This window comes from Dufourea novaeangliae, unplaced genomic scaffold (genome assembly GCF_001272555.1).
Source record: "Dufourea novaeangliae isolate 0120121106 unplaced genomic scaffold, ASM127255v1 scaffold172, whole genome shotgun sequence".
Lineage (NCBI taxonomy): Eukaryota > Metazoa > Arthropoda > Insecta > Hymenoptera > Halictidae > Dufourea > Dufourea novaeangliae.
The window spans coordinates 1,484,196-1,500,417 of NW_015374058.1; the positions used below are offsets into that span (position 1 = coordinate 1,484,196).

General features: G+C 37.4%; 1 protein-coding gene across 1 annotated transcript in view; it reads right to left on the reverse strand.

Annotated features, from left to right (window-relative positions):
- Nucleotides 1-16,222, reverse strand: part of LOC107190108 (protein phosphatase PHLPP-like protein) — a 116,097-nt gene that overhangs the window by 11,735 nt on the left and 88,140 nt on the right. Inside the window, exons 5-6 of the mRNA XM_015578841.1 lie at nucleotides 5,617-5,774; nucleotides 5,015-5,161 (exon numbers count right to left, since the gene is read on the reverse strand). Of these exons, the coding sequence (XP_015434327.1) occupies nucleotides 5,015-5,161; nucleotides 5,617-5,774 (305 nt within the window). The remainder of the gene's footprint in view (nucleotides 1-5,014; nucleotides 5,162-5,616; nucleotides 5,775-16,222) is intronic.

The following is a 16,222-nucleotide window of genomic DNA, read 5'->3' on the forward strand; positions in this document are numbered from 1 at the left end:
TTATTATTACGATAAAGACGGTATCACAGCTGGGTTACTGAAAGTGGTCTGTTCGCAAGATAATATTTATTGTTAGTACCATACGTACGTTGCATTCTAAACGTATGTGTTAACGTTACACATGAAATATGTTTCGTTTAATAAACGAAGGACACCAGGAAATTTAATTTATTCCGTCCTGGATACGAACTGAATAATCTACTGATTATTTTTCCCGCCATTTTGGAATGGAAATTCCTGCCATATCTTCAGCATTTCGTTGATTATCCATCAGATCAAGCAATCACGTACATCCATCGTCAAAATTTCGGACAATTTTACTATTACACTATAATATATTGAGCAATAAATTGATTGTCCAAGTGAATATTCACATTTAAATTATTCACCACCCCGGAAAGACCCGATATAGGACATCCTCAAGTGTCAATTGCTTTCCCTTCTCTATGTCCCACGTAGATATTTGGACGACATTCGAAAGACGTTACAGGGACGTTAAAAGGTTTAGAAGACAGAAGACGTTTAAAAGACGTTCAGAAGACGACGAACCGGCTAAAATCTCTTCGTTTCGTTGAAAAATCGGTTAAAGACCACGATTTACCAGTTTCGATCGAAACCGAGATCGGAATAGAAAGGGCCACGCGATTATTGGAAAGTCCAGGCCATTAATTCGCGGCTGGGCTCTTCTTCCGTTGTTTCTGCGCCACTGCCCGCCGACGCACGACTTCTACTCGGCCCTGTTGCCCAACTCCGTTCTATCGGGTGAGTGGCAGAGACCTGTGTTGGCTTCTACGGCCGCAAGGTGTATGTATGGGCGGACCTCCGTTCGCGTTTTCTTTCCTTTCCGTGGAGAGGGTCCATTCGTGCACGCGTGCTTTCCATGCGCAACCGTTGTCCGTGTATCGGCGGGCCCGTGCTCATACCGTAGTTCCTCCCTCTCTGGGGATCCTCGTTTCCGCCGCGGTGGAAAGCAATTTTTCGAGAAACTTTACGTAACCAACGTCTGAATTGCACGGGCCTGATTAACCTTCTTGCGACCCAATTATTTTTTTTTTTAAATTCGATGTTTGTCTCGTCTGCAGTGGATGTTGAATTAAGATCGGTGAGTACCGAAGTGGAACATATGCGTGTCACTGGCCAGGAAGAGGTTATATGGTGTTTTCGTTTGGAAGGAATGAAGAACAATAAAGGGTGTATATTGACGTGCAAACTCGGGTTTTGCTAGGGAAAAAAATAATGTTGGGAAAGGGCCTCCTATTAGTTAGTAAATTTATTTCAAGTAATGAAATTAATGTTTAATTGAATGATAATTTGGCATAGTTTTTAATAATTCCCAATACCAAGTGGTAGGAGGTTTTTTTCTTACATAAATTTTTCCCCCAGAGGAAGCCGAGTTTGTTTGTGAGGGTACATGCATATATCCACCTTTGGAATAGGACCTACCTCTTACAAATTTTTATTTGATTTAAGTGGATTGCAAATAGAGTTAAGGTTGTCACTCTGGAAGGACCTAAATAGAAATGGATGGTGATTTTAACACTTAAAAAGTAGGAGACTGTTTACAAGTTTTTAGTTTCACTTTCAAAGTTGCATTTGCAAGTGCCTGGGTTGGAACTTCACTCGCGTAGAATCAATGGTTTTATACAGTTACCGATTGCGTGGGTTCTACTTACAGGAAGTGAATGCAATCTTATCGTTCGTGTTGGCGATTTGCAATTGCACGGATTCGCTGTAGCCTTGCATAACTGAGAGGTGAACTTTCGTTTTCCATGTACAACTACGTTCTGAATACAGCTGTTACAGATAAAGCTCGTTTTGAAGCTACGTTGTGCTGTCGTTACACACTTGCGCGTCCTCAACTTATCGTGCGAAAATAAATCTGTCCCTTATCTTAGTTCCTTTGTGTTATTTAGTTTCCTTGAAATTTCTGAGTCGAAATGGAATTTGAAAAAAAACTAATTTTATCTTTCCTGCAACAGATTTTGGACTTTGTAATTATGAAAACCTAACCTCTAACTATTGAGGCAAAAAATACAGTAAAAAAATAGAAACGTGGTGAAAACCTAACCTAAAATCACAAATACATAAGAAAAGAGATCATTGCAAGCTAATATAATAATTAATTTGCCTTTTAACTGTATTGCACCATAAAATATAATTCATTAAAAATCCTGTAATAATCAATGAATCGTTCAAGAATGAAATAAAAGCACGGTAATAATAATTAATCCCTTTTAGTTCGATTTGTAACAATTCTTGTTCTTTTTCAGTTCGAATTAATCGTATCAAAGATGAAATAATAAATTAACCAACATAAAAAGAATTTGTTCTATCATTACATTTCTCCACGGACATCTGTCCATAAATCGATCTCTTTCCGATCGATGAATTTCCAAGCGATATTCGACTCCCCGATATCGATCCCCCGCGGCGGCGCCAATTATCCATGGGTCAGGCAATTTATCTTAATTAGCACACCGTCGACTAGGTAAGGGCGTTGCGGATGCAAGGAAATCGGCAAATAATATATCTGACTCGGCGGTTCGTTCGATTAATTAACGGATAACTTTCTATTATCGCTGTCCGTAAGTCCCGCTGATTTATCGGCCGATCGGCGACACGATAAACCCCGATTAACTCTGGAAAGTGAACTGGATCTCGTTGCATTAGTGAACGAGCTGTGTTCGAGTATCATAATCGCACGTTAATGATTTCTTTTCGCGTTATCACATTCTAATCTGAAATCAGAAATGTGTCCTTAGATATCTGGATACTTAACCATGATCTTTAGATCGTCGCTATTAGTTTTCTGGATGATTATAAAAGCTTGGACACACGTTTAAACGTGTATTGGTTTTAGCTCTATTGAACCAGCAAATATTGGATCGTTAAACATATTTTCTTACAAGCAATATTGGGTTAGTCTGTTCAGTATGTTGAACTACACAGTAAATTTGAAGCGATTCGACTTCGAACAGAAAGCTTTGTATTGCAAAACGTTTGAGGATATTTGTTTTTTTTTTTAGTATTAAGATTGATCGTGTCATCTAGGAATTATAATTATTAACTCTGATGTCATATGGTCTTTAACTGTATTATAATTGTAAGTTAATTGTAATTTATTATTTGAATAAAGTATAGGAAACGCAAAATAAAAGAAACTCTACAAAAGCAAAGAAGTACAGGTAGTTGTTTAAATAAAGTTTGAGCGAAGATATTTTAATACTTGGTACTTTCATTAAGAATAGAACGGGAATACGCAGGAAATATTTTAAACTTTGATTTTCCTAGACGATTGAAAACATTTCTTTACAAGACCATTCTCCACCGACCAGAAATATCCTTCAGTGTTCCAGCCAAGATGTTCCACGTCAAATCGAACGTCGGGAAACCTCATATTTCATGGTTTCTTTCACACTCTGCAGCATTTATTGATAGCTCCGGGGAATCAGCATTTCTTTCAAAATCAATTCTATTTTCAACGACTTGAAAAAAAAATATTAAATGCTATTATAAGGAATAAACTTCATCAACTTAGCACTGAAACATTTCTACCAGAAAGGTTTTTAAATTATTCAAACTGCGGTTAAAATATCAATTTCTTCGAACTTCGTGATAATCGGTTGAAGTTTTTGTTAAATTTTCTTGTGATAATTGAGTGGCTAAAAATGGTTTAAACTGAAAAATTCGAAATACAAATGTTAAATGTTTTAAATTGTTTTTTCTTTTAAAAGAACTCGTAAAATTTTGTCAATAGGATCGAGTAAATCAAACATTTGTGGAGTATGGAGTAATCTGCTTTGTCTGGTGTTGACGTTTATATACTACTTAAACAATAACACCCATCTGTTATCAATCAAAGTCTACTGTACACTACCAACTTCGTAACGACTGAATTGTTTACTCAAATCGAGCACCGTCCACAATTTCTCATCGTCTAAATAATTTATACGAGCGGTAGTCGAGGTCGTTCCGTATGCTATCGACCGACATTTAATCGATTGCTTGGCGCGTCAGTATAATATTCAACAGAAAGACTCTCGTTTGTATCTATATTTATACTTCGATCGAATGAACAGAAAAACGAACGTTTCTGGGTTTATATTTACACGAAGAACTGTTCAGAAGAAAGTTTCACTTGAATGATGAAATTAATTACACTTTGATCCAATGAAATAAATCTGATAATCTAAAAGCAATCGAATGTCAATTTAACTATGTCGTTGAATTAATGAGTGGTAAACGAGTATAATGTTGTCCCATATAAGTAATTTTCTACGTCTCCAAAACCGTTCTTTGGCATTAAATTAACTCTTTATGGTCCAAAGTGTTCCAGATTCTTTACTTAGGCAATTGTATAAATAGCATATAATTTAACCCTTAACTACAGACGACTCGTCTTAGACAAATTTGCAATATTGTTAATAACCAATTGGACGTTATTTTCCATTACCATTATGGATATAGTGTTTCACTTATTGTCAATTGAAGATACTCAAACGCTAAAGCTTCCAAAATTCTCCGCTAGGTAACACTAGTGAAATCAAAATTCAATCTATTGCCAAGTGCTTTAATTTTAAATTTTATAACTTGAGTTGGGTATATATTTATAATACTTGAGAAGTATCGAGGTAGTATTTACGAATGTGGTGGTTAAACTTTAAGCAAATATACCGTAAATCACTATAATAATTGCAGTAGAATAAGATGTCTAGTCTACTTCGACGTAAGGCCGCAAATATTTAATAGTTTGTTCCGTACTTAATTCATCTATCACACATAGTTATCTGAATTTAATACTCATTTTTTAACAAGTTATAATTATAATTACATTGTTATCGTGCAAATGTATTACTGCTGCCCAAATACAGTGTTCTCCCCATAAGATTGTGTCTTTTAGCAATAGGCAGGTTTGAATTTCGACAACGAAAATACTGTATCGTTATAGTTTATGTTTTTACGTAAAGAAAATTGATTGCATTCAACGAAATACGATAAGATTGACTTTACATACTTGATAAGCTGGATTATGTCGGCTGGGATCTTCTCGATTTTGTTGTCTGAAAGATTGAGGTAGGTCAGCCCCCGGAGCTCCAGTAATTCCACCGGAATTCTCTTCAGTTCGTTGCTCTCCAGATGGAGGATATGAAGTTTGGGGAACCTTCGTTGAAACGGGAGACTTAATCAAGTTAACACGGTTATGGTTTTAACGAACTATCAAATCGTTCAAATTCGTTTCACATAAATCCTCGATTTTATAAACTGGTAACGCGAACAAGTGGAATAACTGTGATTTATGGAATGTCAATGATAATGGGTCTGTAAAAGCTGAGAAATCTAAAGTCGTTAATTTAATACGATTTACTGGATAAGAACTCGGTGCTAAAAGTTTTACCATTTCGCAGATCAGATCGTGTGAATTATTGAAGATCGAACGAATATCACCTTTATTAAACGGAATAGCATTTTTCTTTACTTGTTGTTATAATCAATTTATAATTTTATAAATTCTTTTCTTGTTTGTTGTATTAACGAATAATTTGTGTATTCAGTGCATAAAATCTACAGTTTATTTCTAACTTGAATTTCTGGTTTCAGTTTAAATAAATACTGTACCTGTGCAGAAGCGCCAGATTGTTGTTGACGTTTGTTAGTTGATTTTGGCTTAATATCAGCTCCTCTATGGCGGGGAACGCTATAGCGCTGTCAGGAATTCGTGACAGACCTCCGTTGCTGAGATCCAGCTGCTTCGGGCAAGATGACAATTGTATTGCCTGCAATAACAAGAAATGCTTTCAACGTAACGAAGGTAAATGAAAATTGAGTTAATACAACAAACTGATTATCGTTCCACGATCTCACTATTTTTCTTGTCGAATGTTTTATGGTTTATTACTATGCTCAGTTTATCTTTCAAGAGATTTTTATACTCTTGTAATTCTATTATTCAGAATATTTGTGAACAAATGTGATGTCTTTATTAATAGAATTTATAAGGAAGATAAAATATCAATACTAGTGGCTGGTATCTCTTAGAACTTTTCGTACGTTACTTTCCAGAAACAGAAATTGAACCGAACTTCATTTCTTCTCTAAATAATTTTAGTGAGTTAATAATAAAGTAAGGACTTTACTCAGTTTAATTGCAGATTTTAATTTATTATACTTTCGACAGATTTATGTATTATAATTATATAAAGTCTGACATGTAGCAGTTTGGATATCTTATGGTCAATAATTTTTATAAATTATAGACTTGGCAGATCACATCAGATATTTATTTACTTTCGCTATATTAGGTGTGCCAATAAATATTCCACTATGTTATTTTAATAAACTAGTAAAATTTTTTAAACTCACATTAAACTTGTTCTTTTCTGTTTTAAAAATAACGGCGAATATTAAAGAACCGCTTTTAATTTCCTAAAAAAATAAATACTTAATTCATCAAAAGATAGTAGTTTATTGGTATACCTAATATAACGTGAACTATTAAATTTTCATTTTTAAGTCCACTCTTCAACGAAAATTCGGAGTTTAATATTATCAGCAGATTTTCATTTCACAATTTGACATTAAAATCTGCAAACATATCGATAATACGATTTTTCTAAACTCAGTACACACGGCTACTTTATTTTGTTTCGTATCAGAGCGGAAATCTCGTTTACCTCGAACTCCAGGGAGTCCGTATCGATGGTGTCCCGATCAAAGTCACGTTCCTCCATAATGGCGAGCAAATCCCCGATGTATATCATTTTTTACGTGTACACGTGTGCAACAGTTCTGATCACGAATTCGGTGTTAGTTTTGCATCGATTAATGATTTTTTAACGACACTTGTTTCTCTCATTTCTTTCCATCAATTCACTAAATACTATAATATCACATTGAAACAGTCGATAAAATTTTATGAAACTCGTTTAATGAAATTAACATTTCTTTTAATGCATTAATTTATGAAACTTATTGATTCCAGATTTTTAATTTTACATTTATTGAATTCCTAAAGATACTTTTATCGGAATTTATGTTAACCTCTAATTTCTTATACACTATATATTATAGAATACTAAGCTATATTGCAAAATTTATTTTAAGTTAAATTGTATAATACTATTTTTCTCCTCAAAGGGGAGTGGGAGTCAAAATCGTATTTTTCCCCCCTAAGGTAAGAAAAAGGCCACTTTTCCCTCTGGGCGGTGACAAGTTCCACCCCCCGAATATGCCTGTGTGTACATATACATAACTATAGGATAAAAGTTTATGTATGAAAATTAAATAATAAATTCCTACATAACTATAGGACATAGGATAAAAGATACCTGGATAACTATAAGATAAAAGTTCACTGGATAACTATAGGGTAAAAGATTGCTGGATGACTATAAAACGCGATACCAGTAATAGAATCGTCGTCGTAAAAAGCCGCCCGACCTCGGTGCACATCTATTCATCATTGGGAACGAGGGAGTAAAGGCACTATGTAAGGTTCGAGACGGTGTGCAAGTCCGATCGTAAGTTCACCAGTTTCACCGGCGCGCCGCGGTGCCGATAACCGTGGAAAGTTTCGCGAAATTGCGGAACACCAGTTTGCAAGCATGAATTACACATGATCGGTGATAAACGCAGCTTCTACGGTTCGTGACGTGCATGCTTGTTATATTTCCGTGAAAATCGCAATCACGCGGAACAAAGGTCTTGTTACAGAAATAATAATTAAAGTATAATGGCTCTGTAACTAGTTCCGTTGACAGAAGAGGATAATTGATCGTCCGAGAATTCACGGATAATTAACCATCGCGTGATCGATATTCCGCTGAGTCCGTTTTTTTTTGGGAGGTCCCGATCCAAACCGAATCGTTCTATGTTGAGTTCAGTTTTATACCAGATAAATAATTATTCCAATTGTACGGTCATAAATGTATGTTCATCTGTAATTGAAATAACAAAAATTATTGGATAATGAACGTGGGTCACTCCATACCCAAATTTTAGGTCTACGCTGAAACGTAAGCTATGAATTTTGATGAAATATTTAGACGAGATTTCGGTGTGGGCCAAAAACAACACTGCTCCATTTTTCATGGGTCATTTTTCTGAGGGTTAAGTATACACTTTTATGCAATTTTTAGATAATTGTCATTATCTCCTTTAATTTTACCACCTTTCTGTGATGAATCTTTCTTAATTTTAATATACAATATACGATTTGCCACGTATTTTGGTTAAATAAATATTATATTGTTCTGTGAACATTGTGATCTACTATATTTTTTCATTGTATTTACTGCAATAAAAATACTAAAATAAAGATGTTTACAAGACACGAGCTTTTCCCTTACACAGGATCCGTTTGCACCGACAGCCTTGATTTACACGAATTTCAGCAACACGAAGGAAACTACACGGAGCGTATACCTGGCGCGAATTGAGGGACAGGTGTGCTCGCGCGACAAACGCTGATATTTTAGCCGTCATACTCGAACATCCAATGGAAAAGAACTGAATGATCAGACGAACATTTTTCCATCGAATTTATCCTCGGTAACCGTTCGCGGATCGTTCATCGTGGCCATAGGCGTCATGTAGGGGGAAGCAAAATTTATATCAAGTTAAATTTCATAATATTAGTTTAAATGGATTTTAGATTTATTTTTACATACAAAATATTAGTTAATATAATATGTTCTCTGGAGGGGGGGTTTTCTGTTTCCGATGAAAGGAAAAGAATCCAATTTTGTTCGTGTAGGCACTGACGAAGTATAAGAATATACCTTTTATCTTATGGAAGTTGGTGGCCCACCTAAACTGTAGTACCGACACCTTAAAAATCATTTTAGCGACCTCTACGTTTTGAGAACGGTGAATCTGCGGTGGGTAGTGACACTAAACAATGATTTTAGCGACCTCTACATTTTGAGAACGGTGAATCTGTGGTGGGTAGTGACACTAAACAATGATTTTAGCGACCTCTACGTTCTGAGAACGGTGAATCTGCGGTGGGTAGTAACACTAAAACGGAAATGGGATACATGACCCCAGAAAAGTGGGTCGCAAAAATACATTGGATGAAATGTCTACTCCTATACCTCGTCTGTGATTGGATGAAATGTCTACTCCTATACCTCTTCTGTGGTGTAGGGTAGGATAAAGGTCACTTTTTTCTCTCTACAGAGGGTCAAGTGCCCTCTTGCTAGTGGCGGATTCAGAAGCCTTCTTTAGGGGGGTCGAACCCTTAGAATTTTTTAGAAGTATAAGTGACATAATATTTTTATATTTTATTACCCTTGAGGGGGGATCGCCCCTATTACTCCCCTCCGGATCAGTAACTGCCCCTTGCTACGCCCATGGTCGCGGTAGTTTTTCTAGCCGTGGGACACGCAACGAATTCCCGGCGACGGTTGTCGCGTCGAAAAGTAAAACGGCGAACACGGTGCACGTTATCGGCCCGGTGACACGCGTCGAGAACCCCGTGAAAACGAGAAGGGAACGAGGCGAGACGTCGCGTTTCCAGCTAACGGACGCGTGTCCCCGCGCCTCTTCACGACGAACCAACGACGAAAAGGAGGAGGACAAAGGCGAGACGAAGTCGTATATACAATATATTGTATATACTGGGTGTAACAAAAGTGTTGTAGGTCCTTGCAATGGGTCGCTCGTGAGGTGATTTGGAACAAGTTTTTCCTTAGAAAAAATGTTATCCGAGGTTTTGTTAACGAGATATTAACGAAAAACCCGTAAACGGTAGACTCGCTCTTTGATTGGTCGGGATTTTTTTTGTTAATATCTCGTTAACAAAACTTCGGATAACATTTTCTTAAGGAAAAACTTGTTCCAAATCACTTCACGAGTAACCCATTTCAGGGATCTATAATACTTTTCGCAGAATTTTCGATTTGCATTAAGAATATCCATATTTTGGGACACCCTGTATATAGGTATACGTGCGCTGTCGGTGCTACTGGATGGATCCTAACGAGGGAAGCAAGTTTTTTCCGGTCCCGTCAACGAAAGTTTTCGTCGTGGCCCTGACAAAATGGCTCCCGTGTCACGCGACTTTTGCAGTCAGGCTCGGTGCTGCCACCTCGCGAGAGATGTCCCGCTAATAAATTTCGTTAATGGAGATCCGGTTCGTTTTTCAACGGTTGTTCCACGGCGATATTACGCCCGTGAGGATAATGATGGGCTTGTAACGAAACACGCTTTGAAAATTAATTTTTGTAATGGCCATCGCGGGGGAATTGACGGAGTCCTGTTACATGACCACCTAGACATCTGGTTTTTTGAGGTTATTATGGTACGTTGATGGAATGTTGGATGCGGATTGAATGAGCCAGTGGTCCTTCGTGGTGAATCGATGGAATAATCTTTAATTTCATAGCCTAAAGTTGTGTATCCATTTGTTACATATCTTCGTATCGTATCACTGTTGCGTATCATTGTATCGTATCACCATACGATACATTTTCATACGCAACGATGCAACGCTTGCCTGTCCACATTGATACACTACGGTGATACGATACGAGGACACGCAACAAGTGGATACGCACCTTAATAAATATTACACTGGTATTAAACGGATTGAAATTAGATAAAGGACGTATTCGTTTACAAGTATGGGGGAAATGGAGAATTTTCGATTTCGTGGAAACGAAGAACTTTGTAAATTTGTTGTTTTGTACATCTCTACTAACATTTTATAATAATTTACTGTAAGAGTAGATTTATTGTAGAATATTTTACACTAATTGGATAAGTGAATGAAGAATTAGACAAGACCTCGAATAAAAGAGGGTGACCTGTATAAACAGTGCAGACAAAGTAACGAAGAGGATGCGAGCGATTAGGTGGAGCGGGTTGAAAACAGAATAGGAATGGCGAATGAGTGAAAGTTACGACTTGAACCAGAACTCTCTGTCCAGATTGTTATCGATAAATGAAATATATAAGGGGCGAGGATAGATTTTCGAAAGTATCTCGTTTCTCTCGATTCTCCTGTCTCGATCGTATCATTGGAATAACGAACCCTCTGAATTCTTCGTTCGACGTCCTCGTCTGATCGGCGAACCGTTCGACGAACGAGTTGCAAGTACACTGCTGACCATAAATTCTAGAACATCTAGTCTGTATGAAATAATGTGACGTTTCGTGAAAATTATATATCTTAAGCTACGTTTACTGTCTTACGTTATTGTCAGCTTACTTTATTTGATAAAAGCAAAATGTGTTTTGCAATGTCCACCTATATCCTATGTTATTCATCATCTCTGTTTTATATATTTTCAATATCCAATCAAGAACGTACGAACATTCCTTTGAATAGAATGATGGAGACTTATAAAGTGGTGTATGACAAACGTTTTCGAAACCATATGGCAACAGCGGTCGTGTTAATTCACAGTACCACAAGCGTTGTTCACCAAGCTTTAATATTCTTTAAACAATATATTTTTCAGACATCCAGCTATTCCTTAATGGCTTGTAACAATTACTACAAATTCCATAAGTACCTTAATACTTATGAGCGGGACTGTACACTGCCGTCCTTAAGTATTAGGACAGCTGGTTCCAGTAAAAATACATTTCGATCCACTTTTATTACATTAAATTATCGTAAGCGTTGTCCAACTAGCTTTAACGTCCCCTAAAAGACATTTATTTCAGACCTTCAACAGTTTCGTAATGCCTCATTAAATTTATCTCATATTCGACAAGTGTCCTAATACTTATGAACGGGAGTGTACGATTCCCTATCTATCCAATAAATACTATTTTTTCGTGAAATTCCGTATTTTAAAATAATTTAAAACCCTCTGCTATTTTAACAGTATTCCTTACTCATATCCCATCATTCTCAGCTATCTTGACAAGGCAGCATATCGGAAAGCTATTAATTTAAGCTGAAAGATATGAAAGCTATTATTTCAGCGTTTAATTTAAACCGCAAAGTATATTGAAACGGTAGTGGATTACTTATTGGTACACCCGATACAGAACAGCGGATAACAATCTTTGCAACGAGCTGTCTGCGAAACTGCGGCGGCTCGAGGTCGCGGCAAGAAAGTGATTAAGGGAAACAGCCCCTCCGCTATCCGCCGTAATTACGGTTATCTCCGTTCAGCTACGTATTATGGTTATTGTTGCCATTACTAATCAAATTAATGTGGCTCGCGCGCGCTCTCGCGTTCTTGGCTCGCGACTATTACGCAACGATAAAGTGCATTCGACCAGGGATTTTCGTGAACGAAACAAACCGGAAGTAACGGGACCACCGTACTTTCCTACTTGGGATATGCACATTCTGACGCAACATTATCAGTTTCAAGTGTAACAGATTGTTGCATGCATGCCGGCCGGCTAATTAACGGACGCTAATTAAGGATACTTTAACGCGTCTACGGAGATTCTCGTCTCTCGAATATTCGAGCGATACGGCTCGTTAAAGGGGATATTTACTGCTCGCGGCCGAAGCGGCGATTTGAATTCCGCGCGCTTTTATCTTTGCCCTGAACCTACCGTTTCGTACGGGTGGACGCGTTCTAATTAATTTTTAGTGGTTGGTTTTTGTTATAGGAAATCACATTTTTTTACCGTTTGGAGAATCGAGGGGCTGTGACAAGTTTCTGTTAAAGTTAAATTATTCCCTACTAATTTAACTTTAAAAGAGAAATTCATATTCAAATATTGTTTTAGTTAAATTATTCTTTACTAACTTTGTTTTTTAATACCTTGCGGTGTTTAGTTGAGATAGTGCCTGCAAAACAGTTTTGGAGGTGGATGTCGACGGTAGATTGCTATTGTTTAATTGGGTTATGTTTCTAGGTCAATTCTACTGTATTCTAGGAAATTAAAAAACGAATAGTTTGATACAATATTATTGAAAATATTGGTTTTGAAAATAATTTCCTTGAAAATAATACCTGTTTAAATGGAAACTATAGAATGGAACTTTTTTGTAAATATGATAATTTACGAACATTGAAAGTTAATTTAGGGAATCTGCGATTTTTTATACAATATTCTGATTCGACTTTATTTTTTTGAACTATTAAATTGCAAAAAGTACGTTTTATAATTCAATATCTCATTTTCTAAATTTTCACAATTATTAAGAAGAAAGAGGAATTATTTGGAGTTTGTTGCAATATTTAATTGTGCAATTATAATCGTTACCGAATTTATACTGTATGTTCATTATAAGTGCATAAAACAATTTTTTAACCATTAAGAATATTCGGTGACAGTTCACAGTTCACTGTAATAAAATGCAACGTATATATTCTCAGGAACAGGAAGTGGTACTCAGTGGTTTCTGGATGCGAGGCATTATTCACGACAGTCGTCGATCCATCAAATCGTTTTTCACGTCCCTGACACCGCCGACACGTTATTTATTTATTCTTAATATGGAAACTACGATTTACGCCTCTGGAATATCCCATAAACGTAACTAACGAAATTGAACTATATCTTTTTATTGCAAATTTGACAAATTACGGGACCATTATTCGTGTATCTGGTAATATGATTTTTTCAATGGACCAAATGTTAATTTTAAATAAATTTAATTGATGTGATTTTCAGTGACACTAATCTAATTTGCAATCAGATTTTGAAAAACAATACGAACGATTATTAATGACAGAATATAGTGAATTATTAGTACTGGTTAACTATATTGTGACTTTAAACACATACGTCTGCTATTTCTTAAAATACTTGCTTCATTACTTTAGTATCCTGGTTATCTTAATTTATTTTACTATTTCCCATCAATTTAACCCGAATTAAAATAACTCGAAAGAAACAATTCTCAATGTCGTAATTTTGTAATGAAGTTATGAATTAATAAATTCCTCCAACTCGACTTCAGTTTCAGTGCACTTTAATCAACAGACGAAACGGTTACCTGTTTCCAACCTCAACGTAAATACGCATTGTCAAATTACTTTCTCAACAAAATTAATACCATGAACTAAAAAAAAAAAAAAGACACTAATTTATACATCTTCCATACCACTGTAATCATCAATGTTCCATTGTACCGAACTCAGAAGATACAAAAAATTCCACTCAAGATATTCCATTAGAAGACACAAAAACCATCACTCACAACACTGTACTGTTAAACACACTCCAATCCAAACGGTCACCACGCAGAAACGACAGACACCAATTATTTCCAATGACTGTTGTCACAGAAACGAACTGTATCCTCGACTTCGCCATTTCCTCCAACCCTTTCGCACTCCCATTTCCTTTCCGAAACCGTTCACCGTGGCATCGATCCACGACCATCCGCGTTAAACCCGTGCATCGTGTACCTCCACATTAAGAGAATTTCGCAACTTTGTTGAAACACCGTTCCGGGGACGTCTCCGTTTGTCGCCGCGAAAGCGTTCTACTTGGTATTTCAACGTCTTCGAACGGATCCGCGAGCCGTCTCGAGCGTTCCCCGGATGCGGGGCATTATTCATGACCGGCGACGGGACCGTCACTGAGGTGACCGCCGAGTTTTGTCGCGTGTCTCGCCGGCACGTACATAAACCGGAAGCACACGCTCAGCTGGCCACCATCGTGCAAACTGTTCGTCTGCACGGTGCCATCTACGCCCGGCGCGAAATAATTCTGACCGTTTCGATCGACACGTGGCGAGAAAACGGTACCTTTAGTATACTCGCCGGGTGCTTGGATCCCTTCGTCGTGGACGAATTTTCACGCCTATGACGCGACGTCGACGAAAAATACCACTCATGACATTGTAGAAATACGATATAATTGTGGTTTTTAAATGTATATTAGTCAAATGAAAATAGTACCTTTAAGAAATTAGAAAAGACGGTATCTAAAATGGTACTTACAATGGCATCTAAAATGGTACCTAAAATGGTACTTACAATGGCATCTAAAATGGTACCTAAAATGGCACTCACAATGGCACCCAAAGTGATACCTAAAATGGTACTTACAATGGCATCTAAAATGGTATCTAAAATTGCACCAAAGGTGGTACTTAAAGATGGTACTTAAAGATGGTACTTAAAATGGTACAAAAAATGATATCTAAAGATGGTATCTAAGTTCAATTAGAAAAGATGGTATCTAAAATGGCAACTCAAATGGCATTTAAAATGGCATCTAAAATGGTACCTAAAATGGTACCTAAAATGGTACTTAAAATGGTACTTAAAATGGTACTTAAAATGGCACTCAGAATGGCACCCCAAGTGGTACCCATATGGGTACTTAAAATGGCACCAAAGGTGGTACTTAAAATGGTACAAAAAATGATATCTAAAGATGGTATTTAAGTTCACTTTCGAGTGATTGAAACGTGGCACGTTCGAAAATGGAACGTATTGTGTACAAATTTCATACATTATTCGTAGCATTCGATGATTTTACAGTAAAGCCTTTCCCAAATCTCAACACGTCGTTTCGCAGCATGCTCGATTTGAAGGCTCCCGACAGCTGCACCAAAATTAATAACCACCAGCAACGTGAGATTCCGTAAATCCTCAAGTTCCGAATCCCAGGCAACCCCCGATACATCGAAAGCTACTTACACGTTACCGCGATTTGCAAGCAATTCATCATCGTCCTTCACGAAGATGCCAAACAGAATTTCTGGGGTGGGAAGTTTCGAGTTTCGCGAAAAGTTCTGGCGTTGTATCGATCCAGGCTTCAATTTTCGTCCACTGATTCGCGATGCTCGACAGGATACAGAACGATCCCCGGGGGTTTCGAACGGTACACCGAACAATCTTCGCGATCCGACCAAGAGACTTCGCTAATGACCAATTTCAGGATCAATTTCGCGCAGCCGTACCGTTGAAATCCGCGCGACTAACGGGTTCCGTTTCCATGCTCGTTCCATCTTTCTTCGTACCTTTCTGCCTCGAATCTCGTGAATCCATATCCTCTTTGTCGTTCGGGACCATTTTCCGCGGGGACGGTTCCGATTGCGAGAAATGACCGCAAATTGGAAGTGTACCAACAGAGTCTTCCTGATGTTCCCTCGTCGGTCATCTATCCTCCGCTTTTAATGGCCGACGAGCGACCCCGCACGATGGCAGAAAAAATGGCCCCGAGTACGTATTATCAAATTTCCGATTCAGTTAGATAGCAAATGGCGGTTTCATGGTAATGGAGGCAGATTAGCGGTCATATTGGGCTCGGCCTTACTCGTTCCACGTTTCGCCGACGAATAAAATAT